Source organism: Mirounga angustirostris, unplaced genomic scaffold (genome assembly GCF_029215605.1).
Source record: "Mirounga angustirostris isolate CCGP_5_RB_7025 unplaced genomic scaffold, mMirAng1.0.hap1 SCAF_13, whole genome shotgun sequence".
NCBI lineage: Eukaryota > Metazoa > Chordata > Mammalia > Carnivora > Phocidae > Mirounga > Mirounga angustirostris.
In genome coordinates this window covers 58,740,799-58,764,604 of record NW_026991721.1, presented here as the reverse complement: position 1 = coordinate 58,764,604, position 23,806 = coordinate 58,740,799, and the positions used below count along the sequence as shown (strand labels likewise).

At 42.3% G+C, this 23,806-nt stretch overlaps 2 protein-coding genes and 1 pseudogene across 2 annotated transcripts; 2 read left to right on the top strand and 1 right to left on the bottom strand.

Moving 5' to 3' along the window:
• Positions 1-1,698: 1,698 nt before the first annotated feature.
• Positions 1,699-3,339, top strand: LOC123856475 (ubiquilin-3-like). Its single transcript, XM_045892669.3, has one exon. It carries the CDS (start codon positions 1,699-1,701, stop codon positions 3,337-3,339), a length of 1,641 nt encoding a protein of 546 aa, XP_045748625.2.
• A 3,313-nt stretch (positions 3,340-6,652) lies between these two features.
• LOC123856640 (olfactory receptor 52D1) lies at positions 6,653-8,447 on the bottom strand. Its single transcript, XM_045892788.1, is given in 3 exon segments — positions 6,653-6,704; positions 7,532-7,682; positions 7,685-8,447. Coding segments are annotated over 3 exon segments (966 nt in total).
• A 4,401-nt stretch (positions 8,448-12,848) lies between these two features.
• On the top strand, positions 12,849-21,715 carry LOC123856476 (olfactory receptor 51I2-like; annotated as a pseudogene).
• Positions 21,716-23,806: the final 2,091 nt, after the last annotated feature.

Here is a 23,806-nt window from a genome sequence, read left to right as displayed (position 1 = left end):
AGGGCTCCCTCACTGAGACACAGTGTGTAAATGGACTGGCAAGGGCTGTCAGTGGGTGCTTGGGAAGGAGACATTCCAGGTCCTGACAATAGAGCCTGAAAGAGAAGAGAGAAGGGATGCTTCACCTCACAGGCTATGTAGGAGAAAAAAAAAAAAAAATCCCTGGGAACATGAGGTATGAGAAAGCGATTCTGGACGCCTGTCACCCAGAATGTTCTGCTACATATTAATTTATTAGCTAATGCAAAGCCAGGAACGTTAGTTTGAAAATCCAGTTCTGCTGGGTGAAACACAAAGAAAATTCCCCAAAGGAATTGGTTTGACTAATAATATTTGTATGGTAGAAGTTATTCTGAGATCTGGGCATTCCCAGGAAAGGCCCCTTAGATTGCTTGCTGCCAGCCAGCCATGAGGCTCACTCTATGAAGCTTCCTCAGACTGAGAAGGTCTTTTAAACTCAGGAATCACAACTTATCAGAGTCTTGATATTGGTTGGATACAGGGGACACTGATTCAAACTAGTCCAAGTTTAAGAACATATATCAATATCTAGTAGTAGAAAGATCTAGACGCTCATTTGTTTTCCATATCCAGCAGAACCTCCTGAAGGTGGTATTGTAGACAGCCAAGTGCTAATTTTGTAGTCCTTGGAAATTCCAGAATCAGAAAAAGGGTCAAGGATATAATGGTAAAATTCTGGCAGCCTGATGTATCCATCTTCACAGTAAAAAAATACAATTGCTGCAGAGATTTGACAGACTTAACATGGGGTCCCACCTGCCTGGAGTGGTCAAAACTGACTTAGAGAACCATCATTTTTCTGCTTTGGCAGTTGAAATATGTCAGCTCCCAAATGACAATTTTCCTCTTCAAATAGATCTTAAATTTCTTCACTGTTAAGTCATAAAGACCTAGAGTACAATTATTATTTTCTTATAATTTCTTTTGCCGCGGCTCTAATCCTGGAGAGTTGAGATCATAGCTTATGTCTCTGAGAACTGCTTAAATCAGAAGTTCTTGGGGAACATGATGTTGTTTTCTTAGAATTGCTTCAGTAAGTTACTTAGGCTGGTGGGCCTTGGAGACACAAGCTGCCCTCAAGCCCCCACTGAGGCTGGATGGACTAACTACACATCTTCATTCTGTTCCTATAGAAACAAGGCAATCTGTGGCCTTAAGGGAACTGGGCCATGGTCAGTATACAGCCATTTAGTGGAAGACAGGTGACTAGAACGAACACTTCCTAAGCCAGTTCTCAGACCAGTACCTTTCCTACTTAGCTATATTTGTTTACCAATCTCAGGGTGGTATGATTTTCAACAGTGAAATAGGCTGGTGCACAACAGGTTTCTAGACAGAAACATTTAATTTTTTTCTATTGCTCTTTAAGTCACATTGTAAAGAGAGCCTACCTTGGGCAGGTAGAAGAGACCTCTGCCCTTCCCCCATGCGGGTCTACTTTTCAACTGTGACCTCATCACTGACATCATATCCCTTAAGGCTGGCTCTGGCAAAGGACAGCCAACACCTCTATGGGAGCCAGGTGACCTCGAGGCTACATTAGGAAGTGGTGTCTGGAGGCTGTGGGTGAGTGGACCTCCCTCAACACCTACTGGTCCCTGCACCCAGGTGTGCTTACTGCTGCACCTGGGCTTCTACAGGTCCTCTGGTTGTCCTGCATTCTGCTCTTGAGGAACTATGGCTCGGGCTAGGGAAGAAGCAAGGGACAGCCGGCTGGTGTCTGGTAGGGAGATGTTATCACGCATTATCAGAGTGTCTGTGAAGACCCCACAGGACTGCCAGGAATTTATGCTGGCAGAAAATAGCAGTGTCCACCACTTTAAGAAACAGATCTCCAAACGCCTTCACTGTGACACCGACCGATTGGTGCTCATCTTCACTGGAAAGATCCTCCGGGATCAAGACATCCTGAGCCAGCGTGGCATCCTTGATGGTACTACGGTCCACTTGGTTGTGAGGACCCGTCTGAAAAGAGTTCTGCCTGGTCCCGGAACTCTGTCAGGCCCCACTGGCCACTGCACGCATCACTCTGAACCCTCCACCTCAGAGAGCGCCGGGATGCTGGCCGGGCTGTGCCAGCTGGTCCGGAGCTCACCTGATCTGGCTGACTTTCTTGGCCAGCTGGCTCAACTCTTAACGGTTGCACCTGAATCGGTGGTGCAGTTCTTGGAAAACCCTGCGGTTCAAGGCCTGGTGAACGAGAAACCAGCCAGTGCCAGCCATGCTCCCGAATCCTCAAGGCCAGTACAGAAACCTGAGCCAGTTCTTAAGGCTCTGGAAACCTTGCAGAAACTGGCCCGGCAACAGGAGCTCCTGCAGGCAGATAAGCGGGGGCTAGAGTCGTTGAAGGCAGTGCCGGGTGGTGATAATCCTATGCGTCCAGTCTGCTCTGATATCCAGCAGCTCGTGCTCTTCACTCTGGCCCCACTGGTTGCCTCCAAAGGCCACAATCCAAGTTCAGAGCTTTGCAAAGAGGAGGCCAACGCTAACATTAATACTAACACTACCACGAGCATCCCCACAGCCTTGGCACCGGCCAGGACATTGGCGCAGAAGGTCAGGGCAGGAGAAGTTACCCAGGCGAGGTCTGTGGCCTCAAATCAGGCCAATTCAGAATGTGGGACGGGTACGCCAGATGGAAACTCAGGCCCGGATCTTCTCTCCCAGGAGAACCAGCAGCCTGTAGGGAGAGCCACTCTGACCAGTCAGCCGAGACCCTCGCCCTCTGCCTTGCGTAGAGCCTTGCATGTCCTGCAGCAGAATCCGGCTCTGCTACACCAGTTGGCAACTGGAAGCCCCCTGCGACATCATGTGCCACTACTTCCCATCCTGACCAACCCACGAGCACTGCAGGCATTGATACAGATAGAAAAGGGCCTGCAGATCCTGTCCAAGGAGGTGCCTGGGCTGGGACCTTGTTTATGGGGGCCAGGTAGGCCACCTGGGACTAGGGAACCCCCTGAAACCAGGGGTGGAGGGCAGGGTCAGAGAGCAGACTTGGTGGAACCCACTTTGGCTGTTCTTCAGCTTCTCCATGCATTGGCCAATGCCTGCTCCCAGTCCATACAATCCTCGTTATCCTTATCCTCCCTCACTGAAGGCTGCTACCAGCAAGAACTGGAGCATCTAAAGGCCATGGGTTTTGCTAATTGTGATGCCAATCTACAGGCCCTCATGTCCACAGGAGGAAACATTCATGCTGCCATTGAGAGGCTGTTGGGGGTACCAGAGGCCCAGGTCCCTCCAGCTGATGCCCACAGTACACCACCTCATGGAGAGGGAGGGAGCGGAAGGGGAAGGGGAGGGGAAGGGAAGTAGCATATTTTGAACTCCTCTTACTCAGCTCATGTGCACACTTGAACAGCTCCCTCCCTCACTGCCCAAGCTTGTTCTACATTAAAAAGATTGCTTGGATCTCATGTGTGATGTCAATTTGGGGGTAGGTGGGTGAAGAGAATGTTGTTTGGGGGAGAGATTGATCGTGTTACAGGGTCCTGGGTCCAGGCTGCTCTTATTCTCACACACTTAATCTCAGAGTGTTTTCCAAATGTGAATGTGAGGTGGGAACGTCCTGAATGTTTTCAGCAATCTAGTTCCCCACCAACATTGTCATCATCATCACAAACCACCTATGCTCCAACTCCAGGGAGACTCTGAAGGAATCCTGGCTTTTGTTCCCCCAGGAAGCCACTCTCTCTTTCACCAAGTACCTTTGTCTTCAGGCCCAGTCTGTCCATATTACAGAAAGCCCATCCAACCTCCCTCTCAGCTCAGGCTCTTTCTCTCCTACCTGCCTGTGTCAGGATCCTGCTTTGTGAGGTGAACTCCCACCACTTCTGAAACCCCATCCTCTCCTCCTGGGCAGGTTTCTTCCCTTTACACTGTAAAATGCTTGACTCTGCTGCCCTATCAGCCACCGAAATTCTCTCTCCTTTCATCTCTGAATTTCTCCAGAGTGGCCATGTCTCCCCATCCTCTGCAGTCAGACACTTAACCCCAGGATAGTGTAGAAGCTTTCTCAAAACGTTCTCATGCCTCATCTTCCCATTTTTTTTTCTTTTGTACAAAATCTGATATACTGACCCATCTTTAAGCTGCTTTATTTAATCTATTTTCTTATCCATTTTTTGTTTTGTTTTGTTTTTATAGAGTGGTGCTTCCTGAGAGTATGCTACACTGATTCTTTATCTTTCAGGGAGTCTGACCATGTCCTTGGTTGTGGCTCTTACTTCTGTGTTCATGGTTCCTTCATCTCTGAGTCTATTTGTACTTTCTAAGGCCTACCAGCCTTCTCTTGGGTGTCATAGAGGAACCTCTGGCTCAGCATGACCAGATATAGCTCAGCATCTTTCCCCAGGCTCCATTCCTACTCTACATTCTAGGGTCCCTGTGTCTTGGTGAGAGTCTCCAATATTTTCCTAATCCACCCATTCTCTTCTGTAAACTCTGATCAGTCAATGAGGTGATTCACAGTGTAGACATATGAAGTATGCCCCAGAGGGCCAGGGGCCCTGTGAAACCATGCAGCAGGATACCATCAGATGAAAGAGAGAAGTGGGAAGCATGTTGGAGGTGTTACTTGGGGGAAACCAGGGACTGTAGATTCAGAGCTAGCCCCAGGGGCCAAATGACTCTGGGCTGAAAAACTACTGAATCTCATGCTTCTTGGGGGCTGGGAGGATGGACACCTCTGAGCTACACACTGTGACTTAATTGTTTTGTGACACTGCATGAACCTAGAGACCTGAAGATTGTGGCAGTCAGGGACTTGCATAAAATATCTCTGGGGCTGCATGACCCATCAATGATCCCGATACACAGTTAACTTTTCACTTCCCTGTGGCACCAGGATATTGGTCTGAATTTCTGAGATTAGTGATGCACATTGGGTCCCAGGGAAGAGTGGGAGTCTGGGGGTGAAGTGGGTGTGATAGGCAGGGCAGTCTCCTTGGCTCCTAGAAGCATGCTTTCTCCTTTATTACGTGGGCTCCAGTAGCCAGACAGCTGAGTCAGAGGGGAGATCTTGGCAATAATGTTAATAGTCTTCTTATGGACTGGAACTGCTACCTCCAGTCTTCTAGAAAGCCTAATGGCTTCTACACATCACCCTCCCCTTCTAGAAACTATTGCATTTTAGCTTCAGGATGATAAAAGAGCCCAAATCAGAACTTTAGGGAGTGGAGCTTGTCATCACAGCAGCAGAATCCTCCATCTGTCTGTTATCTATGGTCTGTGAAACTTGGAGTTTGGTCAATAAGGGGAAACCATGGGGAAGAACCGCCCTGTGCTGTATCCACAAGGTATCAGTCCTGAGTATAGGCCGCAGCTAGACCACTGTGCCATGGTGTCAGCAGCTGTGTGATCCTGCACCCCTCCTTCTCTTCTAGTCTCTGCTCTACCCCTTTTAAATTTTCTCCTTTGAGCTCTTCTGAGGCCACAGACATAGCTAGAAGAGGAGGATAGCCCAAGAGTTATGATGGATGGCTGATGAATTTGTGGGTGAGATGAGGGAGGAACTAGGCTGCAAACTATGGGACTTGTGGCCTAATATCAGACACATCATTTGCCCACTCATGAACCTGAATTTCCTTACCAGTCCATCAAGTCCCTTATAGCTCTATGGTCCTGAAAATCTAGTCCAGAGATGGGTGCATTTTAAATATTACTAGGGGAGCCCAGAGTTCTGAATCCTGGCCCTGCCTTTGATACTAACTTCCTGGGTTACTGACCCCCACTTTCTTCTGGGAAAAATGTGAGTTTCATGGCAGGCAATTAGTGTGAATGGTGAGCAGTTGCCTTGTGAGGGGGACCTTTTGATCAAATGAAGCCAGGATCTTAGAGGGAGCAGGCATAAGGCCCACAGAGAAGCATTTCAAGAGCAGAACAGCTGTTCCCTTACTCATTCCCACCTTCAGCTTCTTTTTATATATTTTTCTCTGTTCCTGAAATCATTGCACTACTGGGTCTCTTTACCATTTACTACCTCAAGAAACAAAGGGTCTTCACTTTTGTTGCTGTGTGTTCCTGCAGGTTGGCATCCTCACACATATCACGTACTGGATAATGCATGAGATATGGTCCATATAGATGCATAACCTTAGGAATATTAGCCTCTCTGAATCACATGCTCTTAATTTAAATTGCAGATAATAATCACATTTTGAATTATTGAGAGCAGTAACTGGGGACTTATTTGTGTATTTTAGAACTGAGGTCACTAGGGCAAAGGAGGGCTATTAAAAGACAATTTGGATTTTGATCAGGAATACCTGAATTCTAAAGCAGGGATAATTTTATAGCTAAAAAGGAAAGGGACTTCCAAATGGAAGACCAGAGGAGGAATGGGAGAAAATACAGTTTTAATGAGCACTATTCATATCCCAAGCACAATCTAAATATTTTAGAGATGTTATATAACATAGTTATCATAATAACCCTGTGAAATAATATAATGAAAAAACAGTCCTAAATAAGTGATGAGTTGGCTAATAATTTTCAGACTTTACATAATATTCTCATATTTATTGATTGATCATTTTACGTTAGCCACTATATTGAGTTTTCTACATTCATTAACTTACTTATTCCTAAAGACAGCATTAAGAGTTATATATTTTGAAAAAGTCAGATATTAACATTTATCCATTTGACAGTTTGCCAAACTGAGACATAGGAAGATTAAGTAAGCAACGTGCTCAAAGCTACAAAACTAGTATGCAGAGGAACCAGGACTCAAACCCAGGTACTCTAACTTTAGACTTTGTGCTCTTCAACACTACCCAAAGCACTGGAAAACAGATTAAACTTACCTCAAATGTTCACTTTTTTTTTTTAACTTTGACTTGCAGAAGAATATTCCCACTATGAAGCCCAGACTCATTTAAGAAGAGGAATTGACTTGATCTTTAGTAAGTCTCAGAAACATTTGCAGCAAAAGAAAAAAATGTTAGGTGCATTCTACCTGGCATATCATAAGTACTGAGATTTCTCCAAGGCATGCTTATTCCTATTTGTGAAGTATTCCCAAGAGTAAAAATACTATCATCTTTCTTTTTTAAGATTTTATTTATTTATTTGACAGAGAGAGACACAGCGAGAGAGGCAACACAAGCAGGGGGAGTGGGAGAGAGAGAAGCAGGCTCCCCGCTGAGCAAGGAGCCCGATGCGGGGCTCGATCCCAGGACGCTGGGATCATGACCTGAGCCGAAGGCAGACGCTTAATGACTGAGCCACCCAGGCGTCCCTACTATCATCTTTCTGAGCTCTTCAGAGTTACTCCAGGAGCCTCAGGAACATGGTATGTTCAATATGATTTTTGATACCTCCAATTCATCTGACCTTCTCTTTCCTTCCAGGGCTTCCTCTCCTGTAAACACATTTCTGTCATATCAGAGGTCTCCATCCATGTGAATGCATCTAGACAGCTACCATACCCATTTATTTTCCTTATCTCCAAACTGTGCTCAAATTTCATGTTAAAATTTTCCCCAAGTGAAGCAGTCTCAGAAGTCGACTCTGAATCTCCTTGGTCCTAGCCCCATAGATGATTGGGTTGAGCACAGGAGGCACCAGCACATAGAAGTTCTCCAGAAAGATGTGCACACTCTTGGGGACTCGGTTCTGGCCAAAGCGGTGGGTGAGGAAGGAGAAGAAGGCAGAATGTAGAAGACCAGGATGACTCCGAGGTGGGAGCCACAGGTACTCAGAGCCTTGTGCCTGGCATCTTGAGATGGCAGGCAGAAGACGGCATGGAGGATAAAGCCGTAGGAAATGGCAATGAGGATGCAATCCAGACCCACGGCCAGCAGGGCCACAGTCAGCCCATAGACAATATTGACAGTGATGTTGGCACAGGCCAGGCAAGCAATGCCCATATGCTCACAGTATGTGTGTGCCATGATATGGTGACCACAGTAAGGCAGTCGCCTCAGCAAAAAAATGAATAGAGAGACAACAGCTATACTCCGGAGTATGCCAGTAAGGCCAATTCTGCCTATGATGTTATGGTTGAGGATGATTGTATATCTCAGTGGGTTGCAGATAGCCACATAACGATCAAAGGCCATGGCAAGAAGAACCGAGGACTCCAGAGCATAGATAGAATGGACACAAAACATCTGTGCCAGGCACCCACCAAAGGAAATCTCACCAGCATGGAGCCACAAAATGCTCATCATTTTAGGCACAGTGGTGGAGCTGAGAGCCAGGTCAGTGAGTGAGAGAAGGCACAGGAAGAGGTACATGGGTGCATGAAGGGCATCGTCCGTCACAATGACCAGGATGAGGGCAGCATTCCCAGCCAGAGCTACCAGATACATGGCACAGAAGGGGATGGCAATCCAGATGTGGGCCCACTCCAGCCCTGGGATCCCTGTCAGGAACAGAGTGGCTGGCAGACTGTCATCACTGAGGTTGGAAACTGGCATTCTGCATGGAAATAAAGGGCTCTACCCAAGGGGTAATGGTATGACTGCCCTGTCACATCAGGTCCTTAGTTTGTTCACATAAAATGATGACCCTTCTGTGAAACAATCTTGTCTAGGCTGAGAAAAACACATATTGTTTTTAACTTGTTCCAAATCTTAAAATACTCTATCACATATAATCCATTTTTTCCATCTATTTTCTATAGTCAAAATTCATGTTTTGATTTCCACATTGCAAGTGCCAGCTATACCGCACAGAATCCTTTGTAGGATAACTACACGTTAGTCCTAAACGTTAGTCCTAATCTGTCACAAAAATTTTGCAGATCCTTGAGAAAATTCCCTTCTCTGGACAGTCTCCAAGTATGAAGAACAATGAGTCTGGAATCCTAGTCACAGCTTTTCTACCTATTCATTATTTAGCATTGGACAAGTTCCAAAATATTTTTGAGACTCAACTGTCTCATTTATAAATTGGAAATGACAGCAGCCAGCTTCTTTATCTCACATGATTTTTTGTGGGTAAGAAAGAGTTAAGTATATGGGATTAATATGTTTGTACACCAGAAATAATGTCTTCCCCATTTGTGCAAGCTCTTTTTCCTGTAGCCACATTTTGGAGTGATATAGAGTATTATAATTATGCTATGTCTGTTTTACCAAGGGGAGGTCCAAGTTCAGAAAAATAAACTAATGCAATCCAGATCACATAGCATGTTACTGTCAGACTGAAATTACTTCTCAGGTCTCCAGATTCAAAGTTTGGTGTTTTCACCTTATGTAGCCTCACTTATATAGCCAATACTTGAATTTTTTTCCTTGCCAGATACTCTAATATCAGTATCTAATGCTGCAATCACTTTACTCATTATCTGGACTTCAAAGAGACAGATACTAGTGAAAGCCCTTTTTATTTGCCTGGGGACTTCCAGTGATGGCCCAGGCCACTGGAGGAAAAAAGCATGGGAGGTGGAGTGGAGAGCTGGAGTCACTACCACCTTCTTTTGTTCTCCCTTCCCAGCCTATTCTTTTTGTTTTTTTTTTGTTTTTATATTATTTTTTTTTTATTCTTATGTTAATCCCCATACATTACATCATTAGTTTTAGATGAAGTGTTCCATGATTCATTGTTTGTGCATAACACCCAGTGCTCCAGGCAGAATGTGCCCTCCTCAATACCCACCACCAGGCTAACCCATCCTCCCATCCCCCTCTCCTCTAGAACCCTGTTTGTTTTTCAGAGTCCATCATCTCTCATGGTTCGTCTACCCCTCTGATTTCCCCCGCTTCATTCTTCCCCTCCTGCTACCTTCTTCTTCTTCTTTTTTTTTTCTTAACATATATTGCATTATTTGTTTCAGAGGTACAGATCTGAGATTCAACAGTCTTGCACAATTCACAGCGCTTACCAGAGCACATACCCTCCCCAGTGTCCATCACCCAGTCACCCCATCCCTCCCACCCCACCCCCCACTCCAGCAACCCTCAGTTTGTTTCCTGCGATTAAGAATTCCTCATATCAGTGAGATCATATGATACATGTCTTTCTCTGTTTGACTTATTTCACTCAACATAATACCCTCCAGTTCCATCCACGTCGTTGCAAATGGCAAGATCTCATTCCTTTTGATGGCTGCATAATATTCCATTGTATATATATACCACATCTTCTTTATCCATTCATCTGTCGATGGACATCTTGGCTCTTTCCACAGTTTGGCTATTGTGGACATTGCTGCTATAAACATCGGGGTGCACATACCCCTTCGGATCCCTACATTTTTATCTTTGGGGTCCTTCCCAGCCTATTCTTGCTGGCAAAGGAAGATTTCCAAAGATTACTCTAAGGAAGTTACTACTTTGTGAGCTACTCTGCCACTCTATGTGGGTACCAGAAAGCCTAGGACCAAGACACTGTGAAAAAGAAACTGAGCTGGAGCAACACTCTGGGTGGAATGGGGGCATCCTTCCAAATTGATCCCACTCGACCTTGGCTCTGGGTCACTATGTTACCTTGGAGACCTAGACTTTAATAATTGAACTCTGAGTTCTTTCTTGGCACATAATTTTTTTTTTCTGTAATCTGATTTCAAAAACATACCTGTGTCAAGTGACATGTGTTCACAAGTTGAGCATGTTGAGGCTGGAGCTCTGTGATGGGTGTCACCTGTGAGCATGGGGCTGTGTGGAGAGTAAGTGGTAAAGCAACAGCTTGTGCAAGTGATATGTGCCTGAATGCAGTGGTTTCTTCAGGGATGTGAAAGTTGTGTTCTTGTGCAGGATGGGTGGATGTGATTTGGAGGATGATTGGGGCTGAGTGTGGAATCTGAGTTCAAAAGTCTGATCTGTCCTCACTTTTGTGAGCTCATTGAGTATCTTTAGCTTAGTTCTGAGTTCCAGCCTCCTCTGGTCAAGGGATTTGATAAGTGAGGTTATTTATTGACTCACTCTGATGCTCAATTATGAAAACCCAAGGCTGTTGGCTCTAGAGACTTGATCCATGGTGCTCATTCTTAGGGAGACAATAAGGAGGGGTTGAAAAAAGAGAAAGAAATGAGGAAAGAACATTTCCCATAGGGAATTTTCAAGGAAAGTAGAAATAAAATCTATTAAGTTTTATGTTTCTCTTCTCTTACCTTCCCCTTTCTTTCCTTTTCTTCTTTTTCTCTGTTTTCCCTGTTAATTGTGGTATCTCTCTGAATTTCCATGTATAGTGGCCCATGGTATTCTGTGTACACATGGCATCATGAATGCTATTTTTAAATATGGTGGTAAGAAATGGTGGTGGAGAGGCCCAGGCTCCATTGTCCCATTAGCCTTCATAAGTTCAAAAATAAGTTATGAAGAATTTTAAGAACATGGCAGCAGAATACTAAGTCAAATATAGGGTCCTTCTGAGCATAAGCATTATGCCACTGTGCAGGTTTCACACTCACAGAGCTCGCCCTAGGAGTGAAGCCATCAGTTCTCTAGCCAGATGTACTCAGATTCTTTGATATTACCCATCTATCAAGCCTTCTCACTAAGGGTTCCTTCCATCAAAGCCTTCAGAGTGCTATACCCTTTTCCCTTGTTCATGCTTGTCTTCTCTCAATTTTTTCTTTTTTTAAGATTTATTTATTTATTTGAGAGAGAGAATGAGCATACACAAGAGAGTGGGGGAAGGGCAGAGGGAGAGGGAGAAAGAATCTCAAGCAGACTCCATGCTGAGCAAGGAGCCCGATGAAGGGCTCAATCTCATGACTCTGAGATCACATCCTGAGCTGAAACCAAGTGTCACTCAACCTACTGAGCCACCCAGGCACCCCTCCTCTCATGTTAGTACAAACCATGGTTTTCATAAACTTTTGCCTTGGTACTTTCCAAAAGAATTTTGCAATAGTATATACTCCCTCAAAAATGTTAAGTTGATATCAAAAAATTGTCATTTACTATTTAAATATTAGAAAAAGATAAAATGTACAGTATAGTGTGAATATTGATGTTTTTAGGATAAAAATACCACATCAGTCTTTTAAGAGTATCCTATGGAATGTAAACAGCCTTGAAATTTTCTTCCCTTTATTTATTATCCATTTAAAAATACAAGAACAAGCTTTCCACAACTGTTATATTTTTCTTTTTTTAGAGAGAGAGAGCATGAGTGGGGATGGGGGTGGGGCAGAGGGAGAGGGAGAGAGAATCCAAAGCAGAATGCACACTAAGCATGGAGTCCAATGTGGGGGTCAGCCTCATGACCCTGAGATCAAGACCTGAGCTGAAATCAAGAATCGAATGCTTAACCTACTGAGCCACCCAGGCTCCCCTGTAACTGTCATAAATTTAACATTATTGTTTGTCTCCTTGAAGTTGGTCCATTTTCCTACATATTAATTATTGTGCTTAAAAATCTTGTGATGATCACTCTTCCTTCCTTGTTTGCAATAAAAATTTATATGCAAATTGGAATTATTTATTTTATTTTCTTCAATCATTAGGCTCTGCATGTTAAAATGTTCTACAATTACAATTATTTTAAGTACACATTATACAAGCAATAAAAAGAAGCTTTAATTTCATAAATTATTACACATAAACCTATTTTAATACAAAGTTTTTAATAAGATAGATGGGGGTTTTCTTATTATTCCTTCAATGAATTTATATATCCAAAAATCAATATTGATGGTATGAGACAAGGTTCATCCTTAGTTATCTCCATTTAATTTTTATAAAACTAAGTTCTGGAAACTCTTGTTTTTAAATCAATTGCTATGAGTGGAAGGAGTTTGAATTGCCTGGCACACTGACTTAATAGAGATTCAGTAAGAGCTGGAATCAATTTCTGCCGTGAGAAAGGAGATTCTGCTTGTAGAAGCTTAAAAGAGAGTGCCCACAGAGCTGGGGCCCAGACCTTCAAGAATGGGCCACCAGGAGCTGGCGCTGGTATATGTGAGTTGTATGGAGGTAAGAGTGGAATAAACACCACAAACTGGAACCAGATGCTTTTACAAGAATCAACTGCTATTGCCAAGGATAAAATAGTTGCTTGGGTGACAATGACAGAAGCAGAAAGCTAACAGGAAAAGTAAATCCCTTCTTTTAGCTTCCAGTCTGTATCCAATGGCTCCTATTGGCAGAGCCTAACAATATATTTGATTTTAGAACTTTCAGATACTGCCCAAATACTATAATCTAAAACCACTTATTACTCTTAAAATAAGTATGTATAAGGCAGGGAAAGCAAACCTTAGCTGATATGTGGTGATGTAATTAATAAAGTGGCTTGTTCTGAGTCAGTTATTGAAATTATCCCTCTACATGTTACTTAGGAAACAGAGAAGAATATGAGAAAGCATGAAATTGAATTTTAAACATTTTTTTCAGATGACTGAATTTTTATAGCTAAGTATATAAACATAATCTTAAGAAAGCTAAAATCGGGGCACCTGGGTGGCTCAGTCGGTTGAGCGTCTGCCTTCAGCTCAGGTCATGATCCCAGGGTCCTGGGATCGAGCCCCACATCGGGCTCCCTGCTCAGCGGGGAGCCTGCTTCTCCCTCTCCCACTCCCCCTGCTTGTGTTCCCTCTCTCGCTGTGTCTCTCTCTGTCAAATAAATAAATAAAATCTAAAAAAAAAAAAAAAAGAAAGCTAAAATCAGTATCATAAAAACTGATCTCTTTCTATCAGAGGTGGTTTTCTGGCGATTTAGGCTTTGTTCTTTCATCAAACTAGTTCCTTGGTATCTATCCTGGACCAGTCTTATCATCTAGCTTTCTGATGGTAGCCCTCGGACCGCTTAATACTCTAGGAAAAAAATCACAAATATCCACGAATTAACACAATGTAAATTTGCAGCCTCATACTTCAGCTTTACCAAGCAATTATTCTATTTGATACAGTTAATTTTCTCTATCATTCCCCTTAACTGCCATCTCAAACACCCACTGCTCTCTTAGAACTCGCTGCACCACTTGTACTAAACAGGTAGAATATTTAGAATTTGGTGACTAGTTAAACAGATATGAAGAATGCATGAGAGAAAAGATGAGTGGAATGACAGTTAGATTTCAGCCTTAGCTACCAAAGTCATGCCACTCACTGAGAAGAGGAATCTAAGAAGAAAAAAAGTTTATACTCATATTTTGGACATTTGATTTTAAAGTTCCTGAGAAACAGCCGATTAAAAGTGCCAAGTAGTCAGTTGGAGAATAAGAAATAAATTAGAGCAGGATATACAGATGAGTTGATTAGTGTATTTCAAAGATAGTGAAAATCTAATGTTTCTTCCGAGGTCATTCAGGGAGAGTACACAGAGTCAAAACCGAAGCTAGCTTAGCAAAGAACCATGGATAATGTTAATGCTTAGGAGAGAATGGAGGGAGGGCCATTTGTAAAGGAAACTGAAGAGAGGCACCGTGGTAGCTGGAGGGCCTGAAAGAGTGACATTACTGGTCCAAGAAAGGAGAAAAAAATCAAGAAAGAAGTGAAGTCAACTGTATCAGTCTCTGGACTGAGAGTCCATTGTATTCAGTAATGTTGAGGTCAGCGGTGACCTTGGAAGCATAGTTTTGTGGTGTGACATTACTAAAATATAGTCCATTATGGAGTTAACGAGGAACAGGAGAGAAGAGACGGTGAGAAGAGGGGGTGGCCCATGAGCATGCCCATTAGTAGGTCACCGTGAATCCACTTCCCCAAGCGGTAGAAAGTGCACTTCTCCTTATAAGACTTGAAGAATAGAAGGCATTGGATGTTCCAGCTAAAAACATAATAGGTCGGAAGAAGTAGAGAGATGAGTTAAGACCAATACCTAAAGAATTATACTTGCCTCCATCATTGTTTAGCTTTTAAACCAAGGGAGATCTGTTTTGAAGCACTAAAGCAGGAAGATTTGTTTTTTTTTTAATTTTAATTTTTTTATTATGTTATGTTAATCACCATGCAGTACATCATTAGTTTTTGATGTGGTGTTCTACGATCTATTGTTTCCGTATAACGCCCAGTGCTCCAGGCAATACGTGCCCTCCTTCATACACTTCACCGGGCTATCACTCTGCCAATGGAGGGAAGGAATGGCTGAGAGCTGGCAGATTTGGCCCAGGGGCCAACAGAAGTCTGTTTTGGGAATTCAGATGTTGAAGGTCTACTCTTGGGCAGATATGATATCAATGAAATGGCAAAACAATTTGAAGAAATGTTACAAGGTGTGACAACTAATCAGACAACACAGTTGAGACAAAATAGTTAACGATGTACAGAAATGTTCAGGCCATGGCTAATAATGTCAGTGCCCTTAATAACAAAGCAGGGGGAAGAAAATAGTGGGCCTTTGCCTGTCCTTCTGAAATCAGAAGACCCCTTTTGGTTCTTATTGTCCATGCCTGAGCACTCTCCAAAGTCCTGTTACTGACTGGAAACAGTGTCTCAGATTCCCATGCTGTCTGCTCTCTCTATTACAAATCTAGGTTAATCAAGAAAGTACGGTACTAATGTAAGGGGTAAACATATAGGCTAATTAAAAAGAATGAACAGTTTACAAGTAAACCCATACATCTATGGTCATTAAGACTGTTTAATGGGTAAATATAATCTTTTCAACAAATGTTGATGGGATAATTGGATATCCACATGAAAAAGACTGAAATGGGACCCGTCTCTCAACTTATATACAAAAATTGACTCAAAATTAAAAAAAAAAAAAACTGGGGCTCCTGGGTGGCTCAGTTGGTTAAGCATCTGCCTTTGGCTCAGGTCATGGTCCCAGGGTCCTGGGATCGAGCCCCATGTCAGGCTCCCTCTCAGCGGGGAGCCTGCTTCTCCCTCTCCCCCCTGCTTGTGCTCTCTTTCTCACTATCTCTCTCTCTCTCAAATAAATAAAAAAATCTTAAAAAAAAGAAAATTAAAAAAATTAACTCAGATAAAAAATCTAAATGTAAGGTGTAAAACTATAACACCTTGAGAAGAAAACGTAGGTGTATTAATTAGACAATGGTTGTTTTGGTATAACACCAAAAGCACAAGCAACCAAAGAAAAATATAGATTAATTGGACTTAATAAAAAACAAATCTGCTCCCTATGACCCTCCCCCCTCTCATGCTCTTTCTCATTCTCTCTCTCAAATAAATAAATTAAAAAAACAAACAAACAAACAAATCTTTTGTGCTTCTAAGGACAGTGTCATGAAAGTGGAAAGACAACCCACAAAATGGGAGAAAATATTTGCAAATCATATATCTGACAATAGTTTCATGTGCAAAATATATAAAAATCTCTTACAACTCAACAACAAAAAGTCAAACGAACCAATTTAAAAATGGGCAAATGATTTGAATAGATATTTCTGCAAAAAACAGACATACAAAGAGCCAATAAGCACATGAAAAGATATTCAGTTTCAACAGTCATTTGTCAAATGCAAATCAAGATCAGTATGCAATACTATTGCACACATATTAGGAAAACAAAACAGAAAATAAGAGATACTAGCAAAGATATGGAGTGATCAGAATCCTCAAACATTGCTGGTGAAATGTAAATTGATGAAGCCACTTTGAAGAACCATTTGGGTTTTCTTCAAACAGTTGAACATAGAGTTACCGAATGACTCAGTAATTTTACTCCTGGCTATATACTCTAAAGAACTGAGGACATTTTTCCACACAAAAGCTTATACATTAATATTCAAAGAAGCATTATTTGTTGCCCCAATATTAGAACAATTCAAATACCCATCAAGTGACCAAGAGACAAAATGTGGTCTATGCATACAATGGGAAATTATATCAGAAATGAAGCATTGATACATAATGAACCTTGAAAACATGCTCAGTGAAAGAAGCCAGACACAATCAGCAGCACACTTTATTACATTTAGATGAAATGGTCAGAAATAGTCAAGTCCAAAGCAACAGAAAGTGGATGAGTTGTCACAGGGGTCTAGGGTAAATGAGAAGGGGCAGTGACTTTCAGTGGTGATGAAGCTTCTTGGAATGATGAAAACATTCTGCACTTAGATATTGGTAATGACTGCACAACTTTGTAAATACACTAAAGATCACTGACTTGTACACTTAAAAACTGAATTTTACAGGGTGTGGGTTATATGGTAATAGCAAACTTTTAAAAAGGAAATCATAAAACCATGTAAACTTTGAAACTTAATAAAAGAAAGTTCAACTGCCTGGGACCCAGCTGTTTATGTGACACCATAGATGTGACACCATACCTAAAGCAGATGCAAGCCCTTTGGTTAGGGGTACTGAGGAAGGGTTCAGGTTTCCCAGATAGTTGCTAGTGCCCTTATGGGAAAGTCAAATGTTTACAGCCCTAGGATGAGAGAGAACAGTTTTCATTTATTTTATCCTTTTTCTTTTTTTTCCTTCTGTGTTCTCTGGTTGTTTTTGAGGGAGGTTGGACAGAGAAAGGCAAAGATAAGAAAGATAATCAAATATGAAAGAAAGGCTAAACGGGGAAAAAGATAAAGACGAAAGTGATTAACAGGTATATGATGCATGTTCCAGGGTCACTGCTGGATAAAAATCTTTATTAGGTGTTCTGAAAATGTTAAGTGAATAAATGGACAGTCTATGTTTGGATGCAGCCCTGCCACTCAGTGGTATTATAACTTTGCACCTAATTTAACCCCTCGTGCACTCATTTTTCTCATCTGTAAAATGGGAAGTAAATATTTCCGGCTCCTGGGTGGCTCAGCTCGTTAAGCGTCTACCTTCGGCTCGGGTCATGATCCCAGCATCCTGGGATAGAATCCTGTGCTGGGCTCCCTGCTCAGCGCTCTGTCTGCCGCTCCCCCTGCTTGTGCTCTCTCTTTCTCTCTCTGTCAAAAATAAATAAATAAAATCTTAAAAAAAAAAAGAAGTGTGTATTTCTTTCTAAGTGTGATTGTTAGAGTAGAAAGAGATAAGGCTCATAAAGCTCTTGATGGAATTTAGGGAACATTGTCAACACTCAGTATCATTGATGATTATTGCATTTCTATCACCTATGACCCAAGTCAGCCTTACATTCTGGCTTCTGAAAGTCAGATCAGGATCTGAGCTAAGGATCAGGAAGCATGAGTTATATTCTTAGCTTCCCATTTACTGGCCCCCTGGTGTTCACACTCATCATCTGATAGAGTTGCCTTAAAACTCATCCTTAAGAGGATCTCAGAAGCCATGAAGACATGGTGTGGGGACAGGTAAGCCCTGCTGAGCTGAGAGGAGAGGAGGCGTTGTCTTGTCCTTGGCAAACAGATCTGAATCACCCATGGGAATAGACAGCAAGCAGAGTCCGCTGGGATTCTGCTGTGAGGACTCTAATCCCAGCAGGGTTTGACTGGGGGATATTAAGGGCTTACCATAGTGAGGCCCTCCACTGCTCAGAGCCTGACAGGCAGCTCCTGGGAAATGTGGTGTGTGTAGGGTCTTCGACAGCCTTGGCCTAGGTTGGGGAAAACACAGCCCATCCTCGTGGAACACTTGGGGCATCGCCCTATGATGTTCTTAGTATTCTCAAGAGGTGTTCTTGGTCTTATTTCTCTTCTTTCTTCATCTCCATGTTTAATATTCTAGTTACTGTCTTCCCAAAATTCCTTCTCTGGTCTGGCATTCCCCTTCCCTCACTTGACTCTCCCATTTCCATAGTATTTCCTCTCTATTCTTTATCCACTTCTCTCTGTCTCTTCCCTGCCCTTCGGTTCTTCTCTTTCTCTTTATCATGTCTCTCTTCATCTTCTGGCCCACTTTCTGCTTTGCATGAACACTGAGAAAACAAGGAACAGAGTAGAAGACTCAGCTGAACTCTAACATCTCTAATCAGGACAGAAAGGAGTTACTGAAACTGACCTTCTGCAGCAGCAGGGTTTTACTTAAGATAATTTGACTTCCTTAGAGTGGAATATGTGATGGGATGAAATGAAATCAAGGAGTGGGTGCTCAAGAAGGGAGTGACCCATGGTATCTCCTTAAGACCATCTCCTCTAAATTCCTCAGTTTCTTTGTGTGTCCTAATGAGAGCTCATTACACTGTGCACGGTTCCCGGGGCTTATCTGGTTCATCCTCCTGCCTCTTCCAGTCCAGGGCTGCGGCTCAGCATCCCCATCCTTCGGCTCAGCATCCCCATCCTTCGGCAGTAGTTCTCTGAAACTTTGTCCCAGACCCTTATCCCTCTAGCAGGGAATTTCTCTCTGATTTCTAATCTGATTGTTCATTTATGTAATTCCAGCTTTATGGCAGAGAGAAAGCAAGTTTCCTCCTAAAGATACATAAAATAATAAATTACTCAGTGGTAAGTAATTTCATTCAAGTGTTAGGAACTAGCCATGAGAGGTAGAGGACCTCTAACACCTGAATTCCAAAACTAGCAGGTGAAGCCACTTATCACAGGGTATGCAAGGGGTTTTGGACATTATGAAATATTCCTAAATGTAGCTCCCTCCCCAAATGGTTGTTTCTGAAATTCTACAGTATAAGGAAGATGGCAAATGCATAGATTACTCCTTTGTCACCCCTCTTCACAGCCTTGTTTGGGCTGGTGTAAGGAAGTGTTTCTCATTTTCTACTCCTATTGAACTTTGACAGACTCTGAGATGAAAAACAGTGGTCTGTTACGGAAATGAAAAAATGCTATTCTTTAACAACTCAGGAAAAAATAAGGTAATGGAAAGAATGTTTTTAGCATCATAGTTTTTCTCTCTTAATAATTCTCAAGCTTTTGCAATTGATTTCTTCTTATCTGTACCATAAGCTATTATGTGACAACAAGTGTTTTAAAAATAAATATTTAAGTTTAATATAAATACATTCAATGACTTTTGTGCTTTTGGAAAGCACAATGTACTATTTATTTTCTATCTAAAATGCTTTTTAAAATAATAACTTTTAAAGAATAACAATAGCAGCACTTCTATAATGCTTACTGTGGGCAGGACCTGTTTCAAGTCCAAGTTCTCTCTCTCACCCTCTCTCTGTTTCTCTCTTTCTATCTTACGTATGCCTGTATCCATATCCATAGGGCAACTCTCTTTTATCCCTATCTTAAAAGTAAAGAAACAAGGGAAGAGAGTTTAAGAAATTTACCTAATGTCACTGGAACTCAAGCCCAGGATGTTCTGGTGCCATACTCTTAATTAATATTCTCTGATGCCTCTTGAGATATTTTGATTTTCCAGGGGTCCTACATGGACTCTTCCAGTGTGAAATGTAGGCTGTGGATCATGTAAGCACCTCAGGGTGGAAATTGGATTAGTGAAATCTAGTTCAAGCCATGTAACTGCCTTCCAAGAAATCCTGGACTAATTCTCTTCCCTTTCTTGGATACTTGGTTCCTCATATGTCAGACTGGATGTAAGTGTGAACATCTCTTGGGGAGTAGCTAAGATCATAGCTATGTAAGTTTAGGCATTTGGAGGAGAGCTGTGATAATGATTACATGGAAGGCAACCAGAGGGCTACTCATGAGACTTAATGAGCTAGTCAACTACCCTGAAGAACAGTTAATCTACTCTTTTTTCTGAAAGATGTCTAAGAAAGAAGTTTTTCTTTCAATGGCTAGCATTTCATGACTTCCTCTTCATCCTCCCAGTGTACTTTAGGAATTAAAATCTATGTGTAATCACAATTTATAAGTCTTTATGTTGCTTTTCCTTCCTAGGAACAATGGTAATCTTAGACACAAGTTATAATTTCTCCAGAAAGTTGGATTGGCTTATAAAAAATGTCCCCAGCTTCTCGTGCGTAACTTCAGAATCAATGCCTCTGATGCTCCCACCTTTATCCTGACGGGCTTCCCAGGAATGGAGGCCATGGAGTCTTAGCTATCCTTCCCTCTCCTTCTGCTCTACGCTGTCTCTGTTGTGGGAAACACGCTGATCCCCCTCATTGTTAAGGAGGAACAGAGCTTGCACCAGCCCATGTACTACTTCTTGTCTCTCCTTTCAGTCAATAATTTGGGAGTGTCCTTTTCCACACTGCCGACTGTGCTGGCTGCCCTCTGCTTTGGCACACAGGTGATTTCCTTTAATGCCTAGCTTGGCCCAGATGTTTTTCATCCACCTCTTCTCTTGGACAGAGCCTGGCATCCTTCTGGCTATGAGTTTTGATCACTATGTGGCCATCTGAAACCCCCTGTGCTATGCTACAGTGCTCACTAATGCCCATATTGTGGCAATGGGCTCGTGTACTGTCCTCCAAAGCTTTGCCCTCATCCTAGTCTTTCTGTTGCTGCTGCACAGACTGCCCTTCTGCCACCCCCAGAACGTCCTCTCCCATGCCTACCGTCTTCACGTGGATATGATTAAACTGGTGTGTACTGATGTCTCCTTCGATAACCACTATGGGCTGTCCAATGTGCTATTCACCTTTGGCCTGGATTCTGCACTCATACTCATCTCCTATGTACTAATCTTGCAATCAGTGCTCGCCATTGCCTCCCAAGAGGAGTGCCCAAGACACTGAACATGTGCATATCCCACACCCTAGCTTGCTCATCTTCTATGTGCCAATGGTGAGCGTGTCCATTGTGCATCGCTTTGGTGCTGGCCTGCTCCATGCTGTCCATATCCTCATGTCTACTCTCTACTTCTTTGTGCCTCCCATGCTCAATCCTATCATCTACCCAATTAAGACAAAAAAGATACGTCGCAGGCTCCTCAAGATGCTCTTTAGGATTAAGTCCTTAGTCTCTGGTAGAGCTAGAAACCCTAGAAAATTTGGTGTAAGAGTTATATCCATTCAGACACCAAAGGAGGAGAGGATCAATCCAGAGAATGTTAGCACTACACTTTAAGTTATAGGATCAGCGATCAAACATTTAGTCTGGTATATTGGGCCAACACCTATCAGGACCATCTTGGGTCTTATCCATAAATCAACTATTTTAATGCCCTTTAGAAAGAGAAAAATGGTCTCTTTTCAAGAATAACCCAAAGAGGGGCACCTGGGTGGCTCAGTTGGTTGGGCATCTGCCTTCAGCTCAGGTCATGATCCCTGCGCCCGAGATCGAGTCCCGCATTGAGCTCCATGCTCAGCGGGGAGCCTGCTTCTCCCTCCCCCTCTGCCTACCTGTCTGCCTACTTGTGATTTCTCTCTCTTTGTCTCTCTCTCTGTCAAATAAATAAATAAAATCTTAAAAAAAAATAAAAGAATAACCCAAAGAATGTCAAACATCACTACAGAGTGAGATTATTTTCAGGAGGAGCAGGGAACTATCTTCACGATATTTGGTGATGTGATATGTGGACTTCTGGTTATGGGCCTGCACAATTCTGAAAAAGCTAAGAGCAAAGAGGGGTTGATTATGGCCTAGATATCACATCTTTAACAGTATGCAAGTTTAGCTCGGGTGATTGGTTTCTGATGTTGCCAGGAGCCAGAGGTCTTCCCATAATGCTGTTTGAAATATCAAGTTTTAGAGTTTGACAGTTGTGATAGTTAATACTACATATGAACTTGACTGGGCCACAGGGTTTCTAGATATTTGATTCAACATTATTTCTGTCAGTATCTGTGAGGGTGTTTCTGGATGAGATTAGCATCTGAATAGGTAAACTGAGTAAAGCATATTGCCTTACCCAGTATAGGTGGCCTCATCCAATCCATTGAATGCCTGAATAAAGTAAAAGTCCAAGTATGAAAGAAAGAAATCTCTGTCTGATGGTTTCTAAGTGTGGGCATTAGTCTTCTCTTGCCTTTGGTCTTAGGCTTGGCCTGAAACTGAAATCATTGGTTTTCCTGGTTCTCAGGTCTTTAAATCTGGACTGGAACTGTACCATCAGTTCTCCTGGGTCTGGACTTCTGGGTCTCTATAATTGTGAGAGCCAATTCCTTATAATAAATATAATAAATCTCTTTATACACACATTTTATTGGTTCTGTTTCTCTGGAAGGTCCTGACTAATCCAACAGCTACAATATTTAAGTAGTCAAAATTAGGCTTTAGGATCCCTGGTATGTTCTTTTCACATGGGAGATCCTGAAATATCTAGGCACTTGGCTCTGCCAACCTCCACTGAAATTGACAGCCCTGTGCTTATCTCTCTGCCATGACCGTTCCCTCTTTTATATCTATCTGCTTTCCCCTCATGGAATCTGAGCTCCTTAAAGCAGCAATTTTGTCAACCACTTTGTCCAGTCTACATCAGACACTATAGGCCCTCCATTCAAATAATGTCTGATGATGCTGGAGCAATAATAAAAGAATAAGTGAAAAAATGGATGAATAAATAAGAGAAGAAAATCGTAAGTGAATAAATTAATGAATGAACATATGAACTAATAATACATTTTTTTAAGTAGGCTCCATGTCCAATGTGGAGCCCAATGTGGGGTTTGAACTCATAACCCTGAGATCAAGACCTCAGCTGAGATCAAGAGTTGGATACTTAACTGACTGAGCCACCCAGGCACCCCATAATACATTTTCTTAAATCAGAATCTCATGTCAGGAAACATTTCCTTTCCCTCTCTGCCCCATAATCCTCCCTATGGAAAGAAGTATAAATTAGAGGTGACATCTTTCTTTTATTCCTTTATTTTTTTTCATTCCTCTAGCTTTATTGAAATATAGTTGAAATTGACATATAATGCTGTATAAGTTCAAGGTATACAATATGATGATTTACTGCATGTACATATTGTGAAAACATCACCACAATAAAGTTACTTAACCCATCCAGAGAGGTGACTTCTTGAGTAAGTGGACTGAATCTCTCAGTCTTAATTTTCTTTTTTTTTTTTTTTAAAGATTTTTATTTTTATTTATTTGAGACAGAGAGAATGAGAGACAGAGAGCAGGAGAGGGAGGAGGGTCAGAGGGAGAAGCAGACTCCCTGCTGAGCAGAGAGCCTGATGTGGTACTCGATCCTGGGACTCCAGGACC